The sequence below is a fragment of the Oryzias melastigma genome, linkage group LG5 (assembly GCF_002922805.2).
Source record: "Oryzias melastigma strain HK-1 linkage group LG5, ASM292280v2, whole genome shotgun sequence".
NCBI lineage: Eukaryota > Metazoa > Chordata > Actinopteri > Beloniformes > Adrianichthyidae > Oryzias > Oryzias melastigma.
The window spans coordinates 19,469,233-19,486,754 of NC_050516.1; the positions used below are offsets into that span (position 1 = coordinate 19,469,233).

The 17,522-nt window shown below is 35.9% G+C and overlaps 1 protein-coding gene across 2 annotated transcripts in view; it reads left to right on the forward strand.

Moving 5' to 3' along the window:
• The first annotated feature begins 5,808 nt into the window (after positions 1-5,808).
• The window catches only part of phc2b (polyhomeotic homolog 2b (Drosophila)), a 29,305-nt gene continuing 17,591 nt past the window's right edge, over positions 5,809-17,522 (forward strand). Inside the window, exons 1-2 of one of the 2 annotated variants that reach the window (XM_024271268.2) lie at positions 5,809-6,528; positions 16,152-16,521. In XM_024271268.2, coding sequence (XP_024127036.1) covers positions 6,353-6,528; positions 16,152-16,521 — 546 coding nt within the window. In that variant the 5' untranslated portion in view covers positions 5,809-6,352. Of the gene's footprint in view, positions 6,529-13,501; positions 14,351-16,151; positions 16,522-17,522 lie in introns of those variants that run through there. The other variant, XM_024271269.2, reaches the window with a different exon arrangement.

Genomic DNA, 17,522 nt, shown 5'->3' on the forward strand with positions numbered 1-17,522 from the left:
TACTTATTTGCGAAATAAGGAGTTGTCACGGAAGCCTCAAAAGCCTGTGCTACACAGCTTATCAACATGTATTGATCAAAATCAGTGTGAATGTGGAAGTGTCAGTAAGTTGGAAAGTCTGTTTGAATAGAGTCCAAAAGACGATTTGGGTATCGATAAGACGCTAACATTGACGCAAGCTGAGATTGAATTTAGGCAGAAAAACAATTAAGAAATGCGAGTTCTACTGTTTATTTTGTGATTGCTACATGATCCATTGGTGACAGGAATGGGTTGGGGAACTCTGAATTTTTATCACTTTTAAAATTTTGTTGAGCATAATCTTCACATGAACTTAAACAGGGGTCTCTCTTATCCCTATGTGGCTCTTTTATCTCTCCATGGTGGCTCTCTGGCTGAAGAAAAACAAAATAATAGGAATTTTCAAAAAATTTTGAGTTTAGCTTCTATTTTAGCAACATGCTAACATTTTTTTGCTAGTTTGTTGTCTACTAGGTGTTTTAGGCTAGTTTAGAGTTTAGCTTCTATTTTAACAACATGTTTTTGACTAATTAGTTTACTGAGTAATTGTATGATGATTTGGAGTTTAGCTAATATTTCAGCAAAATGCTGATGTTCTTAGCTAATTAGCAACATGCTAACATTTTTCACTAATTCAGTTTACTGAGGAATTTTCGGCTACTTTGGAGTTCAGCTAGTAATTAAGCAACAAGTTAGCTTTTTTTTGGCTAATTTGGCCTCTCGGAGTTTAGCTAGTATTTTAGCCATATATGCTAACATTTTTGGCCAATTTGTTATCTTCTGGGGTTTGCAGGCTAATTTAGAGTTTCGCTTTTATTTTAGCAACTTGCTAATATTTTTGGCTTAATTTACAGAGGAATTTTGTGCTAATTTGGAGATCAGCTTTTAATTAAGTAATGAGCTAGATTTTTTTGCTAATTTGGCTTCTACTAATGGTAAAAGGTAAAAACATTTAAAAAAAATCTAATTTTGAGACGTGCAAGTTTCTTTTCATATTTTCATGTTTGTTCAGGGTAAAAATATTTCAAATAATTCACATTTTTCAAAAAAATAAACCAAAAACCAAACAAACCAACAACAACAAAAAAGGTCATGAATCCAAATCCAAATTTCTTAAAGGCTAAACTGATCAGCAGAGAAGGGATCCTCCAACAGACTCAGGGCAAAAAAAATAAATAAAATAAAATAAAAAATAAAGATTTTTATTCCCATCTTAACAGGGTGAAACAGAGGAATATTAACTAAGTTTGGACTGCAGTAAATTAGAAACTGGATTTAACCTAGGCTAGCATAAAAAAGCTAAATAAACATAGCATCAGGGGTGGAGCTACGGGGGGACTGCTGCCCCAAAAGCAAAAAGGCAAAATCATCAAAACCTCCCAATTATTAACAGCACCTCTGCTTAAATATACTGTTGTTTTAGTATTAATTAAAAAAAATAAAACTGTTTGAAATATGTATTTTTGATCATTTCCTTTTTAATAGCCTTCCACTCTACTGTTCTCATTTGCTTCCCCTCCTGCCTCCCATTTAAAATGTTCTAGTCTATGTTTCTCTCTTTGACTCAATGTGTTCCCAAATTTCTGAAGGGCCCTATTTCGTTCTTGAATTATTAAGCTATTAATGAGAAGAAGGAGAAAGTCTCTTGCTTCACACTTTCAGGTTTTTTTCTGAGCATTAGTGGATTAGCTGATTCAACAGGGTGTTACATTTGCAGCACATGGGAAAATGCAAACACTGTTACATGGATTTCCTCCGAGCTGGAGAAAGCTCAGCCTTACAAGCTATAAAGATACATTAAACAAAGACCTTTGAGGCTTTCAAAAGCTTCCAGGAAAACATAACCTGGTGTTAATGTCTCATTTTGGTGTTCGTCGTGTGCTGGATTCTGCAGGTCTTGTCCCTTCAACTCCCACACGCAAAGTAGCAGAATTTTAAAAGGTTGTGCAACTTATGTGCTACATTACTAATGATGAATAAGTCTAAGAAATAGGAATAATCTTTCCAGGGTTTGAGGACGTTTTTATCTCTTTTCTGACATCTTTATTTTTTGCACAAAGTTATAATGTTTTCATTATAACACCAACTTTCTAGTATACATCCATTGTTTAAATTTTTGTTTACGTCATAACAAAATCAGAAGTATGGTTAAGAGAAAATGACACATTTTAAGAAAAATCAGTCAAAATGAAAACATTTGGGGTTTTTTTGCCCAATAAAAAATACAGGATCTGGTATGTTTAGTGTGATTTGTCTGTGAACCCAGCAGCAAAGCACCAAAATATACATACATTTAGGAAACGGAAATAAATATATGTAAAAAACTGACTTTTTGAAAAAAAAAAATTACATCCTGCTGATTTCTGGCTTGAAGATATGCTGTACTGGCTCCTCAGTAAGGAAGACTAAAGAGCATTTTTCATTTAAATAATATATTCTTGCACTATACATGCTTTATTGAATGGAGCAAAGAGTTATGCAACACTGTGAGCTTAAGTGATGTTAGTACTGTACTGGTATTGCTTCATGATTCAGTGTCTAGCGCAGAGGTCAAGGAAAAGGATTGTCGTAATCACTGAACCTTCCCTGTGAAGTTTGTCTGCAGCTGGGAGGGGACGTCTGCAGGGACTGAATCAGACTAAATATCCTTCCTCACAATAGTCATCCTCGTTGAGCAAACACCAGCCAAACAAATCAGAGTGCTATAAAACAATGAGGGAAAAATTGAGTGATTCTTGAACTAATAAGCAATCTTTGATGCCGTGGGCCCCTCTGTCCTCATTCGCCAGCGCTTTCATGAAGAGAAAACAACTCGGAGTTACATCAAGGTGCTGGCCTTTACTGTCTTTGAAGAAAGTCACAAAAACAAACATGTCAGGTCCAGCCAGGGTGGAAGCTACCGAATGCAGCTTTTGTCCACAGGAATTTACATTGTTTTAATTTTGGAACAATAAACTTTGCTGCTGAAAGCTGAAAGCTGGCCTTTTTTAAAGCCAAACCAAGGATGACAAACAAGGAAAACATTTTATCCGACTGTAGAGCCAAATCCTTCCTATATTGTTCAAAGTACTGGACTTCGTAACATGTCAGCATAAAGAAAAAGATTACATTTACGTTCTTGTGAAATTAGTCAGACAATCAGGCTTTGCAAGTTCTGTTAGGTGAACTGCAATTCCTCTGAATCTTTGAAAAGAGAAGCTCATAAAATTACTTTATTGAAAATGAGGTATGATGGCTCCCTCTAGTGGCGAATGAACAGAATGATAACAACCACTGAAACATAATTGACTGGAGACTTAAAAATAGCTGAAGTTATGAACTGATGGATGAAATACAAAGTAAAAGATTTTCATTTTATATGCACTCTATTCCTGATTTAAAAAGTCAACTTAGTTTAGTCATTGAAGCAAAAGCCTTTATCATAATTTTTAAATACCAAAAACTGATAAAATCCGTCTTATAATGATAAACAGCCATCTTGCAAAAATGTTGCTTTTGATGTTGATTCCACGATGAATTTCCATTAATGTTCGGAATAGAGGAAAACGAAGAGAACAACAGTGACACCTGAAGGTCACTAACGTCCAAATCTTCTTAAAACTTCCGGTAATTTACATTTTGAACTTATTTTTTTTCTCTTTCAAAGGCTGCACAGTGGTTAGAGCTTTCGCCTCACTGCCAGAAGGCCCTGATTCAAATCCCAGCTGGGACCTTCCTGTATGGAGTCTGTATGTTCTCATGCATGAGTTTTGAACAGCTTTCTCCTACCAAAACCTCCTTCACAGGCTTACTGGTTGCTCTAAAGCAGGGGTGGGCAAACTACAGCACGGGGGCCAAATGTGGCCCGGAAAAACTTGAATAACTTATTGATAACCCTTATTAATGTCCAATTTCCCTGTAATTCTGGTGTCTCCCCATATATGGTGCACTACAAATAAACTGACTTGTTTAGGTACAGAAAGTTATTTTGTATTTATATGGTCTTGGAAGATTTTTTTTTTGTTTTGTTTTGTTTTTACATTTATGCATTTTCTGAGACATTTTTCGATCATTCCAACACCAGATAAACACAGCATTGTCTTTTCCCCTGAAGGACAATTGACGCTAGAATAAAAAACAAAAAATCTCCAAATTGTTCTGCTTTAAAATATTAACTTTTAATCAAAGTTAAATCTGTTTTTGTCCAAATTCCATGCTTTTTTTTCTTTTTCTTACACTCCATGCATCTGCTCTTGGTCAGGCCCATGAGTCAAAAAGTTTGCCCACCCTGCTCTAAAGTCTTTGTAGGTGTGTGTGGGAGTACTCGTGTGCTCTGTAACAAACTAGCGACCTGTTTGCCTAACAGATGCTAGGACAGCCTCTGGACAGTGACCCTGAAGGGCTAAGAAAAAAGATTATTATTATTATTATTTTTTTTTTTTTTGCACTCTCTACTTAAAACGTGGCTCATTAATTACAACAAAGAAGTGATGTGCAATTTTTTTCTAGAATGAGAGTGTTGTGGACAGCAAAACTAAACATAATTTATACATCGAAGAATCTGCTGTGGTTACACCACAAAATCTAAAAGCAGCAGGTCATTAAAGTGATTTTTATCCCATTGAACTGAAGTTTTACTAAAAATATATATATTTTAAGGAGAAAAAAGATATATATCCTACTGAAAAAAAATCTATTTTCTACAGTACACATTGTAGTTGGAAGGTTTCTCCATTTACAAAGTTGAAACAATATTTTAATGATTAATTCTGTGCTTTCATTGATGTAATATGACCATATTTGTGACCCTGAATCAGGTTTGAAGCTTTAACTCCAGCAAACTCCACATTGAATCTCTGACTTTATTGAAATGGAAAGCACATTATCCACTCCATAATTCTGTCTCAGCGTCTCTTTGAAGTGACGTTCGGTCCGTCTGAGCCGCTGAATTCAGGAGAGCTACCTCTACCACAACATTAATATCACACACCAATCCGCCTGGCTGTGAGCCCATAAAGTGTCCCCTGGGTATAAGCACTGTTACCGGAACTCAACCGTGTTCACACTGATGCTGCAGGCAAGGTATCAAGGGAGTAATGAAAGAGCATATAATTAACTCAAGGGCCAACTGGATAAATCATATTCTGATAAATTATTCAGTATTTGCAGGCTATTTGAATGTTCTCCCTCCTCATATTGCTGCCAACACAATAGCTACTCACTAGAACATTAGAAATTCATCGTGCTCCATGTTGGGTTCTTTCCATCTGGATGCACATTACAAATTTCATGCTTGTGGCTTCATGAGTGGAAGAAATGAAGCTGAAAACCACAAAGACAAATTCAGTTTATTGATTCCACATTTTAAAATATTCTCAAAGAGGTGACCAAAAAGAAAGAAAACATATTTTTTAAGATGGCAGTTTCTTGGCAAACTTTGTTATATCTTTTGATGAAATGTTAACTCAAAAAGTAAAATTTAATCGCAATACTTCATCATGTAATAATTAAATACTTGATCTTTTTAATATCATTTCAATAAATGTTTCCTACATTTGAGATAAAACACATCAAAAAAACTTTGACTAGGACTAACTGAGGCCTTGACTAACTCTGCTAACTAGGTAGCGTCCATAATGCAAAAACAGCAAACGTGTGCATTACACAAGGCACTGTTTTGCATTTTATTTTTAGAATTTGCACCATTGACATGCATTATTTCTTCATTATGTGATTATACTGTCAGTGATTTCAACACATTGACACCATGACAAATTAAATGCAATATAAATGGAGTTACTTTAAAATACATTAGAACAAACAAGGAACTGAAATATCTTATTGGATTGTAAATTTCAAAATGTATTTTTGTTTGACCAACTTCAGCTTTGACGGGTAAATTGCATAATTCAATTTCCTAATTATTAAGGTAGCAATAAAGAAAGACAATTTAAAATGAAATGCATTTTATTTTATTTTATTTTATGTAAGATGTAAGTGTACGTTTTTTTTTTCTTTTTGAATTTTAAATTGCAAATTGAAATGTTACCTGAGAATTGAATTTAGTTTGGATTAAGTTTAAATTTTATTTTTCAGAGTTGTCTTTTTCTCCAAACTTTCCTTTCCAGGCTTTATTTTAGCATCAAGCATTAGCATTAGCACTGAAGGGTGTGTGCAGGGGTGGAGGAAACACAACCCCACTGTTACTATGGAGATCCGGACAGCCCCAGCAATTTGACAGGCCAGCCGCTTTAAACGGGGAGGGGTAACAATGATTGACAGCTGAAGGGGCAGGACCTAAATCATCTTTGATGTCTATTGGCTAAGGTTTCCGTGACGCTACCACATTGGAATGCAAATCAAAAGCGTAGCCTCTACCCGCCTCCTCTCTGCTCTGCTGCTGCTACTCCGAGCCGAGCTTTTTGGGCGCTGCGAGCCACCGTCCACGGATACATGTTGTTGGTGTTGGAGTAACACCAAGGAAGCTCGGCCACAAGGAGGAACACGACTAAGAGGGCTTGGAAAAGGGTAAAGTGACATTTATGTTGCTAGTCTTCACTTGTTTTATTGCTTTGTTCGATGTCAGTCATTGTAGACGTGCGCGTTTGGTCGGAACGTGAGAGGTTAATCGGCCCTTGAAGCTAATGTCCACGGGGCCCCAAAGGTGAAGCATGCACTCATGTCTAGCTTTACTGCTAACCACACTTTACGACTTCATTTCAGCTACAACGTCTCAACGATTAAAACGGAGCGTCCGGGATAAATAACAGCATCTGGAGTATAGCTAGCTTTAGCTACCTTCTTGTTTTGGGGAACGTGACTTGGAATCAGCTCTGCACGTAAATCAGCGCGTGGCGGAACCGTTTAAAGGCGATGTTATGAACAGCTGAACCGCACATTGTTTCACACCAGACTTGTTGGGCTCGCTTGGGAAACTTCTGAAATGTTGATAAATGCAGGTCAGGTGCTGAGTCCACTTTGGGAACTTTGTGGCAACAGGTCGCGAACTTTGGGACTCATGAGAGTGATTTGACAGATGAAGGTCATCGTATTTAGGTGAATGGAGGGGGTTGAATGGATGGAGAGTCTCCAAACGAAAAAATATTTACTGCAGAAAAAGAAACATCACTCTGAGTGTTGGTTTTGTGACATTTCTACTCAAACAAGTAGCTAAAAAGTGGGGGAAATATGGTAGTAACATTACAGACAAACAAAAGAAGCTTATTTGTTTTTGTAGAACGTTCATTATAGTTTCTTGGATAAATTAAATTAATTGGAGATAAATTTTCCATTGAAGCCAGCTGTATAATGCATATGTATTAGGAGTTTAGTCATTGATTTCCCCCCTATTCGATTATATCATAGTTTATTGTTGCTGATATGATTTATAGTCAATATTGGTTCATTTTGAATGATTCACTGACCTAAAATCAATTCACGCTCAAACTTCCACCAGTGTGACTCAGAGATAAATATCGATCAGTGCAGATTTCCAGACTTCTTGTATTTCTTGCAAGATAATTTAAGTGTAAATTCAAGATGTTTACAAACAAACAAGTAAACAAGAATTAACTACAAATTCATTCACATTTAAGTTTCACAAATTTCAGCCCACTGTTGTTTTTCTACATCAAAATAAAACAAATGTAACATTATTAGTGTATAGTCCCATTGTACTGTAATGATGGATTGATCACTTTTTGCTGACATCACGTGTGTTGACACTTGACACCTGGGATAGTCATTTTTCACGCCACAGTAAATTAAACCTACCATGTCTCAGTCCAAAATGTTTTTCCTAATATAGGTTATCATCAATTTATTTCATTTAAAATTATTTTAAAATGTTAAATTTGATCAGCAACTTTCCTCAGATGATCTGGTTGGATTGTATGAATAAATATATATTATTTAATAAGTTGTTTCACCCCTATCATGTATTTTAAAACATTATTAATTTATATATTTGATTAGATTTTTACTCTTCATATTACCAAAAAATATCAATTATGTATAATTTCAAAATGACTATGTAGAAATCACAAAATAAATGTTTAAAAAAAATAATTGCTGAATTTTGCTGCTTGAGTGGATACAATTCCAATTTATAAGTTGACATTTCAGTTTGATTTATTATATTCTATAATTCGAGAAAACCTCTAAATAAAAATATTAGTTTTTCAAAGGGGTTTTGTTCAATTATGGAAAAATAAAGATATTCATAAAGCTAAAGCCTAAGATGGCATAAGCTTTTACTTTAAAATAATTAAAGAGATCATTGTCTAAAAAAAGAAACCCAGCAAATTGTTTTACAGGAAAATTAATGAATGAACTGAGGAATCTATACTGAATTTTCTCAGTAAAGTTAAGTTTGATTTTATTAGAAAAAACACCTGAAAATCTGTAATAAATCTCTTTCATTATGTTAAAAAAGGGTTAGCTAACATTCACTTTAGTCTGCTCAGTATGTGGTCTGTGTGTTTGCAGCTGTTCAGTTGTCATCCTTTAGAAGGAAATTAGCCAACGTCAACACAAAGATGTTAAAAATAAGCTTAAGCCATCATTCATTTCATTACCCCTACAAAACTCAAAAAACACAATATCCTATCCGTATTAAGATTCAAAAATGTTAGGTCAACTTCATTGTCTTCTCTGGCAACTGTAATTTATGTTTTCATAAAAATAAAGAGTTTTTCTTTAATTACTTATCTAAATAATTGTGTGTTCTTCAAACCTCAAAGCATGTGCTGGTACCAAACCCTCATTCTACTTTTTATTTTCACATTAGATAAACTTTAATGTACTGATCAGACCATAAACATACAAACCGTTTTATATTTTTTCTGTTGGCACGTAAAAGTCATCCCTTTTTTCTGGATTGTGAATTCTAAGCTCCAAAACAAGCTGGAGGTTTTCTGTTATTCAAAGCACTTTTTGTGTGATTTGTTGTGTTATTCAAAGCAGATATGTTTGTTTGACTAGAGGGGCAGAGGCACACACACGCTTTTAGTGTTTCATTGAGAGATCATCATTTACATAACAGATGGGCACAGCGTTTCCTTGTCTGTACCCATGTTTTATTCACTTATAATGTCATCTATGTGGTCTGTAATGGACAGCTCAACTGTCTGATGTGCTACCACATAATGAGTATTTGGGCTGATGTTGTAAATATGCAGAAGAAGCTCCCAAAGGACTGCTTTGGCTCTTTTTATATTGGTCACCTGCAATGGTCCTAAAGGTAGAAGCAGCGCTTTACATCTTTTCTTGCAATAACTTCTGAAACTATATCAAAAACTTGTGTTTACTGAAAAGTTAGGGAACAAACTGATAATTAAATCCATTATTCAAGTAGTGTACACCTCTGAGACGAAACCGAACACTTGACTATAAAAATATTTATTGTTTTTGATCAATCTGCTTTAGAAAGTGCATACTTCTTGAAAAACTAAAGCGACAAAAACATTGAATACTATATCAAGTATGGCTTCCACTTACTACATTTTCATGTTTTGGTGCCTTAAATCAGCATTTTGTAGGAATTAAATGTTTGAAATTTAAAGATATTGATTAATTCAGTTTGAATCCTGCCATACTGAGGATGTGTTTGCGTAATTCTAGGAGTAAAAAGAGAAGACAAGAAAATAGAATCAAGACAAAAAAAAATATTATTTTTGTCAGCTAAAGTAGTTGTTTGTTTCGCTTTAGTGCTGCCACAAATTGTTATTTTAATAGTCGACGACTTAAAGCCAATTATTTTTACCATTAGTCGACTAATTGGGTCATGCACAAAAGTGGACGTAAAACACACGTCGTTAGCTTTTAACTAAATAAAAACTAGATATATAAACACATAGCATTACCTGCAATAATGTCAGTGTGAATGCTGTAAGCTGAACTTGGCCGCTGAAAATGCTAGTGACAATAGCTGAAGATTGATAGCTAAAAACGCTAAAGTTGATAGCCAGCTAAAATATTAGTTAAATTCCAAAACAGCCTATACATCTAAAAAAAAATCTAAGTTAGCCTAAACAGCAAGTATGTAGCTGAACTCCAAACTAGCCTAAATAAGAAAAAAGCCTAAACTAGCCAAAATAGCTAGAATGCAACAGAAATATTAGCTAAACTCCAAATTAGGTTAAAAAAATGAAAAAATCCTAAATTAGCCAAAATAGCTAGCATGTAGCTGAAATATTAGCTAAACTGCAAAATACCCTAAAAGCTTGGGCGTTTTGAGGGGGTGAATGCTAGTGGAAGAAAGTGTAACAAATGGCTGATGGAAAATTAGCCCAAACCTTTGCACTAACAGATATATCCACAACTCAGAGATGAATTTCAGTTAAGCTCCTACTGCTTCACTGAAAATAAACCTTAATAGATGTAAACATTTTTTAATTTGGCTAAAAACTGCATAATCACAATTAAAAGACCACCGGGAAGGGTTTTATAATAGAAAAAAATATAGTTAGATTGGGACTTTATAAGTAATAGGCATGTAGATGTTGATCTTAAATTAGGATCTTCAATAAAACTGAGAAATAAGCAAAGCCACTAGCTTAAAGTCAGCTGTTTAAATATATCGGTGAATGTGCTAATGGCAGATGGACGTCTTGCTGATGGAAAAACAATGGGTGTTTGACTGCTGTGGCTTTGATGGGTTAAAAGAAGTAAATGTTGAATTTGAACTGCAGTAAAAAAAAAATACAGTTTATCTGCAAACTACAAATAGAGTGCAAAAAAATAATAGTTATTTTGTTGGAAAATAACAGTTTAGTCCATATATTGGATCATTCGGGGCTTGCAGACCTCAAATTCTCTAGGGTTGCCACACATTATTATTTTAATTGTCTACTAATCACAGATTATTTTTTCTGATTAGTCGACTAATCGGATCATCCGCAAAGTTGATGTAAAGCCCACATCTTAACCATCATTAGCTTAAAACCAACTAATAAAAAGACAATTAAGATGATTGCACTGACTCAAATATGAAAAAAGAAAATTTTTTTGGTTCTGAACGCTCACAACTTTTTTCAAATTTACCACACTATGACTCCATATAATATAAAGTTACGACTAATCGACTATTCAATTAGTTGTAGTCTATTTTAAAAATTCAATTAGTCGACTAATTGTGGTAGCCCTAAACTTCACTCACTTGGTTTTGGTCCTTTTCAAGTTTTTTTCTGTTTACAATTACATTTAAACCATCAGATTTTCAAAGTCTGTGACTAATTAAAAAAAATGTTTTCCAAACTTTTTGAACATGAAGCAACAAGAAGATAAAGCACTGTGACCTAAAAGAAGTTAGAACAAGTTTTAGAACTACTTAAAACCCTTTGGTGACTAACGATTGAATGTTGCTTTAAATTATCTCAAATCTTCTTTTTTATTTTTATTTTCTCCCTTTAATATTTTGGAGCTTTTGTCACAGAAGCATTGAAACACTCAAGTATGTGTACCGCTACTCGAACTTGACCTATTTTCTTCTCTGTGCGTGTTGGAAAGACGCCTGAGAGAACGCTTTGATGAAGAAATCTGGATTGAAGCACGCTGGTAATCTTCTTGCTTTGCCAGAACTATCAATTTGTGGTATTTATAGATCAACGAGGTAAATATTTTTCCCTCTTATCAGTACCATTGACCCCTCTCTGTTTCTCCTATATATTTGTAAAAAATAAAGTTAATCAGAGCAACACTTCCTCATAATGGTAACAAAATCCCCACCGGGCCTTTGAAGAGACAAATGGTTTTGTTTTGCTTGTTCACAGTATGATGTCTTCTGCCCTGGAATTGTGCTCACACTCGGTACATTTGACCTGGATCACAGCCAGGGCCTCTTTGTTCTGGTCTACTCAGCTGTGCATAGCAGTGTCCTACAGAGATGGCTCAATTATGGAGACACGGCCAGAGCTGCTGTGGGGTCTCTTTAAACCATGAGCACAGACTCGCTGAACGGAGAATGTGTGACGTCACCCAGCGGGTTGTGAATGAATTTAAAAAAAGGCTCAAATTGGGTCGGCCATATTGACTGCATTTTACTCCGCCCACATTAATCATTTTCCAAAAAAATGGCTGAGTTTTGTTAAATCCACTCATTTGGAAATTCAAAAAATAAAAAAAGAAGCACCTCCCAGTATATTACAAATTTGAACTTTAATAACATATATATATTGATATATATATATATATATATATATATATATATATATATATATATATATATATATATATATATATATATATGTAATACTATATTCAAATATCATTGCTTAGCCAGTTTTGTTTTCAGAGTTACTTCCATTGGGACTTCCATTCATACACTGCACTGCCTATCAGGGTAAACAATAATGTTGGTACAGTATTGAGATTGGTTTACAATTACATTAAACATATAAATCTCTGTAATTGATAGTTTGGACTAATTTTCCTGAAAAGTCTTTTCCTTGAACTATACTACCACAATGACCAGGTGTGTGTCGGCCCCTAAAACAAGCGACCGATTAGCATCAACCTTTCAGCTTACCAGTGCTTTTGCCCCATGATAATACACCCACTAAGTCATTGCCTCTTTAGGTGTTTTTACAAACTGGTTGAGGCTCACCTGCAGCACCTTGAGTTACCCGCACTTCCCAACAACCGTCTTTCAAAGAAGAGACCTCCCACACAGCTAGTGGACAGTGAGCAGCTGTTATGGAGCAGCACACAGCTCAGTGGTCAAAGCAAATTCTGCTTATGTTGTTTATGTTTGAAAAAGCAAAAAGACTCTTTGGATGGGATCCTTACCTCCTTCACTACAAGGAGTGAATGACCTACTAAGTGCTACTCAATGAGTAGGTACTAAAACCCAGACTGGATTAAACCCTTTTGATGGAAGCAGAGGTACAGAAAATACCTTATTTGATTTAGCAATTTAAAAAAAAGTTTATATATTGTTTTTTTTGAACAGCATTGAGGAAAAATGGCTACTGAATTAGTTTCATTTCCTTGGAGGTAGAAGTAAGGCATTCCATATGGGTGACGTCACCGCTGCTCATTCCAGTTCTCTTTAACAGTCAATCGTAGATTCCAAAAACAGTCTTGAAAACTTGACTAACAAAGTGTAAATGCAAACTTTTTTGAAATGCGGAAGCCCAAAGCGCACATATACATACATTTACATAGACTTTTCAATGGATTTGGTCGCTTGAATGCACATTTTTGAAGGTGGTGTGAATGTGAATGCAGCATAAGTCAAGTTTGGAAAGTCAATATTGGCCAAAACTATTGTTTTGATGCATGTTAGAAATTTTGGCTCTGCAGATATTAGTAAAACATTAATATAATGAAAAAAACTACTAATCCAATTTAGCAAAAATGTTTGACATTGTTTTTTATGCTAAATCCTTAAAAAAAATTAAACATTTCCGGATACAAAATCACTTCCTTTTTTATATTAGTCTTGAATTTTGTCCAGATTTGTATTGCAGGTGTAAGTCTGCAAATTTACATTGCTGGCTGGATCACCAGCTACTCTATATGCTAATGAGAAGATTATAATCAATGGAGTTCACACATGATTGACCCAAATCAATGCGCTTTTCAATAGGAAAATAACTAAAATGGCATCATAGAGTTAGACACTTGGATGGCTTGTTAATGGGTTGAATCAAACCAAAGCTTTGCCATTATTCTTTGTTTAACATGAAATTTACATTCAATCTGAAATCTGTCAGGAATGGTTGGTAAGTGATCTTTCTTGCAATTTTTTGACATGTAACATGTTTTTATTTTAATATTCCTCTTTGTTTATATGTTTTTTTTTTTTTTTTTTTATAGTGCTTAAACTTTATTTTCTTTAACGCATCTAATTATTTATCTTTTTTAATTATTTTACCTTCAAACAAATTGGCTATTTGCTTTTAAAGTACTATGCTTAAAAAACAAGAAAAAAATTAGTATTCAGGAAGCATCAGAGGGGGAGGAGAGAAACAGTAAAATCATTTCCATCATATTCATTAGCGAGCATCCTTTTGTCCAATCAAAGTGCTGCTCTGCATGGGGATTCTGTAGACGCCCTATTGGCTGTTGCTAGGCTACCACATAATCAGGAGGCAGGCCATGGCCTGGTTGGTAGACTGTGTTGTTAATACTGGTACGGCAGTGTGTTGGGGGTAGTAGACAAGAGGGGCTGGGGGTTTGAATATAGCACAGATTCACCCTCGTGCACGCACTCACTCATTCACGTAGCCGTCCAGCCACAGCCTGCCACTCAGTCAGGGAGACAAAGAGGAGCAGCATCCTGCAGGAGGACCACACGCTCCCGGGGGATGGGGCATCATACCCCTGCATCACGGGGCTGTCGGAGGAGGTAGGGAGCATCAGGATGCGCGGGGGGCTTTGTCTCCGAAACAGAGCACCCCCTTGCTAGAAAATGATACCCATTTGCACAGAGACATTGTTTAAAAATAAATCAGACCTCAGTGTAGAGAAACTGACCGGTTCATTCATGTGCTGTTTTAATGTGGGTCATGTGACTGTGTGTAGGCTGAACGATTGACCCTGATGGAGGCTCCTGCACTTTCTTATTATGATGTCAGCTCTGTAGTGCCAGCCAGTCTGTCTGATAGGCTCTTTACGGCTTTTATGATTCTGCTAGACAGACAGATCCATAAAAACACTCATGATGGTGTGTTTTTGTTGTTTTATTCTCGTGTTCAGTTATTTTCATAGCAACATTTTCATGTCAACTATGCAAGTAATGAACGAGGAGTGGAGATTTGAGTTGTGGGTGTTCACTAATGGATGGCTGACTCAACACTGAGACAAGGCTTTAAGCCATCATTACCAGAGGGGATTCCCTCCCCTCTACAAACACAAGGAAGCAATGCTCAGTGCTGGATATAGGCTAATGCTTGCATACAAGACGGACAGGCAGGCAGGATTTTGGCAGCGATGGTTTTTTGTTTCTCCCTTTTTTATTTAAAGCTTATAAAGCAATCTTTTCTTGTAATGTTTTTTTTCTTTCATTAATGAACGCATACATTTTTTAGAGCTATAGTGAAGCTATTTTGACTGCTTTTGAGCTAACGTGTGGAGCAATGAGATGCCACAACAATTCCAGGACTCCTTTATAGCATAAGTGAGCTGTTGAGTTTCACCAAAGCCACTAATCTTCTCAAAAGAGTAACCTTGATGATGATGAGGAAGAAAGAGGCAAATATCTTAAGGTTTGCAATCAGGCCTCCTTATTGAACTACTTTCATCACTCCCTTTTTCCACTCCAGTCCATTTAATTCATCAACCAGCCCTCTCAGCTAATACTTAACACTTGCCCTCTTCCCCCTTATGGGCACTATAACTTAATATCACCTAATGTGATCACCTTTAACCCTAAAGCTAACCATTTCACCTTCGTTTTTTACCCCTGTTGGTTCACATTTGAGGTAAAACCCTCCAAACCACCCCCACCCACCCTCCACCCACACTCATTAATTGCACTTCCCTCTTGAGACCAGTCAGGATTTGATTAGGTCTGATACTAATTACAAAAAAAGGGTTATTTCAGACGTTTTGGCATTTATGTGCATATTTAAAATCTAAAAATGCAATTCTGCTCTAACTTAAAAAGAATGCTCTTTCTTTTTTCTGCTTTGCATCTTATGCCTGAAGACCTCTGAACCTCTTTCCTCCTAATGAGGAGATCAGCTTTAAGAAGTCTCTTTATTGCTTGGGATAGCTGCTACAACATCATAAATGCTGCAGAAAAAAAAATCTTTTAGATGCTGAAGTAAAAAAAAAACAAAAAAAGAAAAAAAAAACAGGAAATATCAGTGACCATAACCAGTTCAACAAGACCAACAGAAGTAATTTAGGAGAAATGAGATATGCACATATCCAAAAGTGATCAGAATTGTGCATATATGTTTACGTGACAGATCTGCTTTTTTCCTGACATTTATTCACAGTGTAATATTTTGGAGACCATCTATACTTCCTTTTGCTTTCTTGATTCTTAGCCTATTTTAACCTGGCGTGTTGTTTTTCTGCTGCTTCATAGTGAAGTTCCTCTCTTTTTCTGCTGCACTAGAACCTGTTTCACAAGTGGGCTACATGTTCTTCATGGTCTTGCCTTATCCTCTTTTCTTCTTTTTCTTTCTTTCCCTGTCTAGGCACAGGAGAGCCATTCAGAAGAGCCGGGGGTCAAAGGTGAGAAGAGCAGAGGGCACCATGGAGAGTGAACCCGGGGCCCCTGCCTCCACTGCCAACAGCATTGGGACCCTTTCTGCTACCACGGCCGCCTCCTCTTCATCTTCCACCTCCTCTTCCACCACCAACTCTTCCAGCACCACATCTGTCAGCACTAGCAGTACCTCGAATGCCACCACCACTGCTTCTGCTACTTCTGCTAGTAGCAGTAGTAGTACTACTACTACTAGTAGTAACACTAGCAGCAGTGTCAACAGTAGCACTACAACTGGAAGGCAAGCGATGCCCCAGATATCCGTTTACAGTGGAATTCCTGACAGGCAGACGGTACAGGTGAGTGTCTGGTACTAGACTTTGTCTGCATCATTCTGACTGTGTGGGGTGTATTTGTACATTTTGTGGATATATGTAGTGGACCTAAGCTGTTTGCTTTGTTCTGCACTGAAAAGACACAAAAAAGATCAAACATCCACTTTGTGACAACAGATGGTCTGTAGTTTGTAGCTATTCTACTTCATTTACCATTATTAGTTGATAATTTCCTTCTTCAAGCTCAAACTAACTTTGAACCAAATCAGTATCTGGCTTTCTCGTAATATTAGGGCTGTCAAATTATTACTTCAATTGCGTTTAATTAATTACAAACGTTTTAGTGGATTATTATTAGTTTTTTTTAATCACGTTAATCTCATTTTTCAGATGGCTCCTTCTGTGTTATGCACACCTGGAGGAGCAGTTTACCCAGCTCATACCATCGTCATTTAAGAAAAATACAAATATTAAAGAAATGATTAGAAGTTTAGTCCTGTTATATTTTTAAGTTTCAATTGTTTTTACACAAACGGACTGTTTATTACGCTGTGCCTTATCACGGCAACAGTTTCAGCTCAAGGCGTGCACTGTGTGTTCGATCCGCGCTCCGCACTTGATCCTTTTTGAGAAAGGTGATCGTCACGAGAAGTAAAAAAAAAAAAATCAGCATTTTAGAGGGAAAGTTCACCTCTAAGCGCTTGTTTTTTTTCTCAAGATGATAAAGCAAAAGTTTATATAAAAAAAAAAAATAAGTCCAAAGTCTAACTAGTTCAATCCCTCCACAGTGTTTAATTTCTTCCTTCTTAGATTCTCTTCTCTATTTCCTCTCTGCTTTATTCCAGTCTTTAAGATGATCAAATTCACCCATATAGGTTAAAGGAAACAATAAAATCACCCTCATGTCTCTTCTACTGTCTTACTGTTGTGGTAAACTTTGGAATAAAGTTTATCAATATTTGAATTATGGTATTAATAAGAAATTTATGTCTATTTATCCATTAATCCAAGTATTTTTGGGGTTT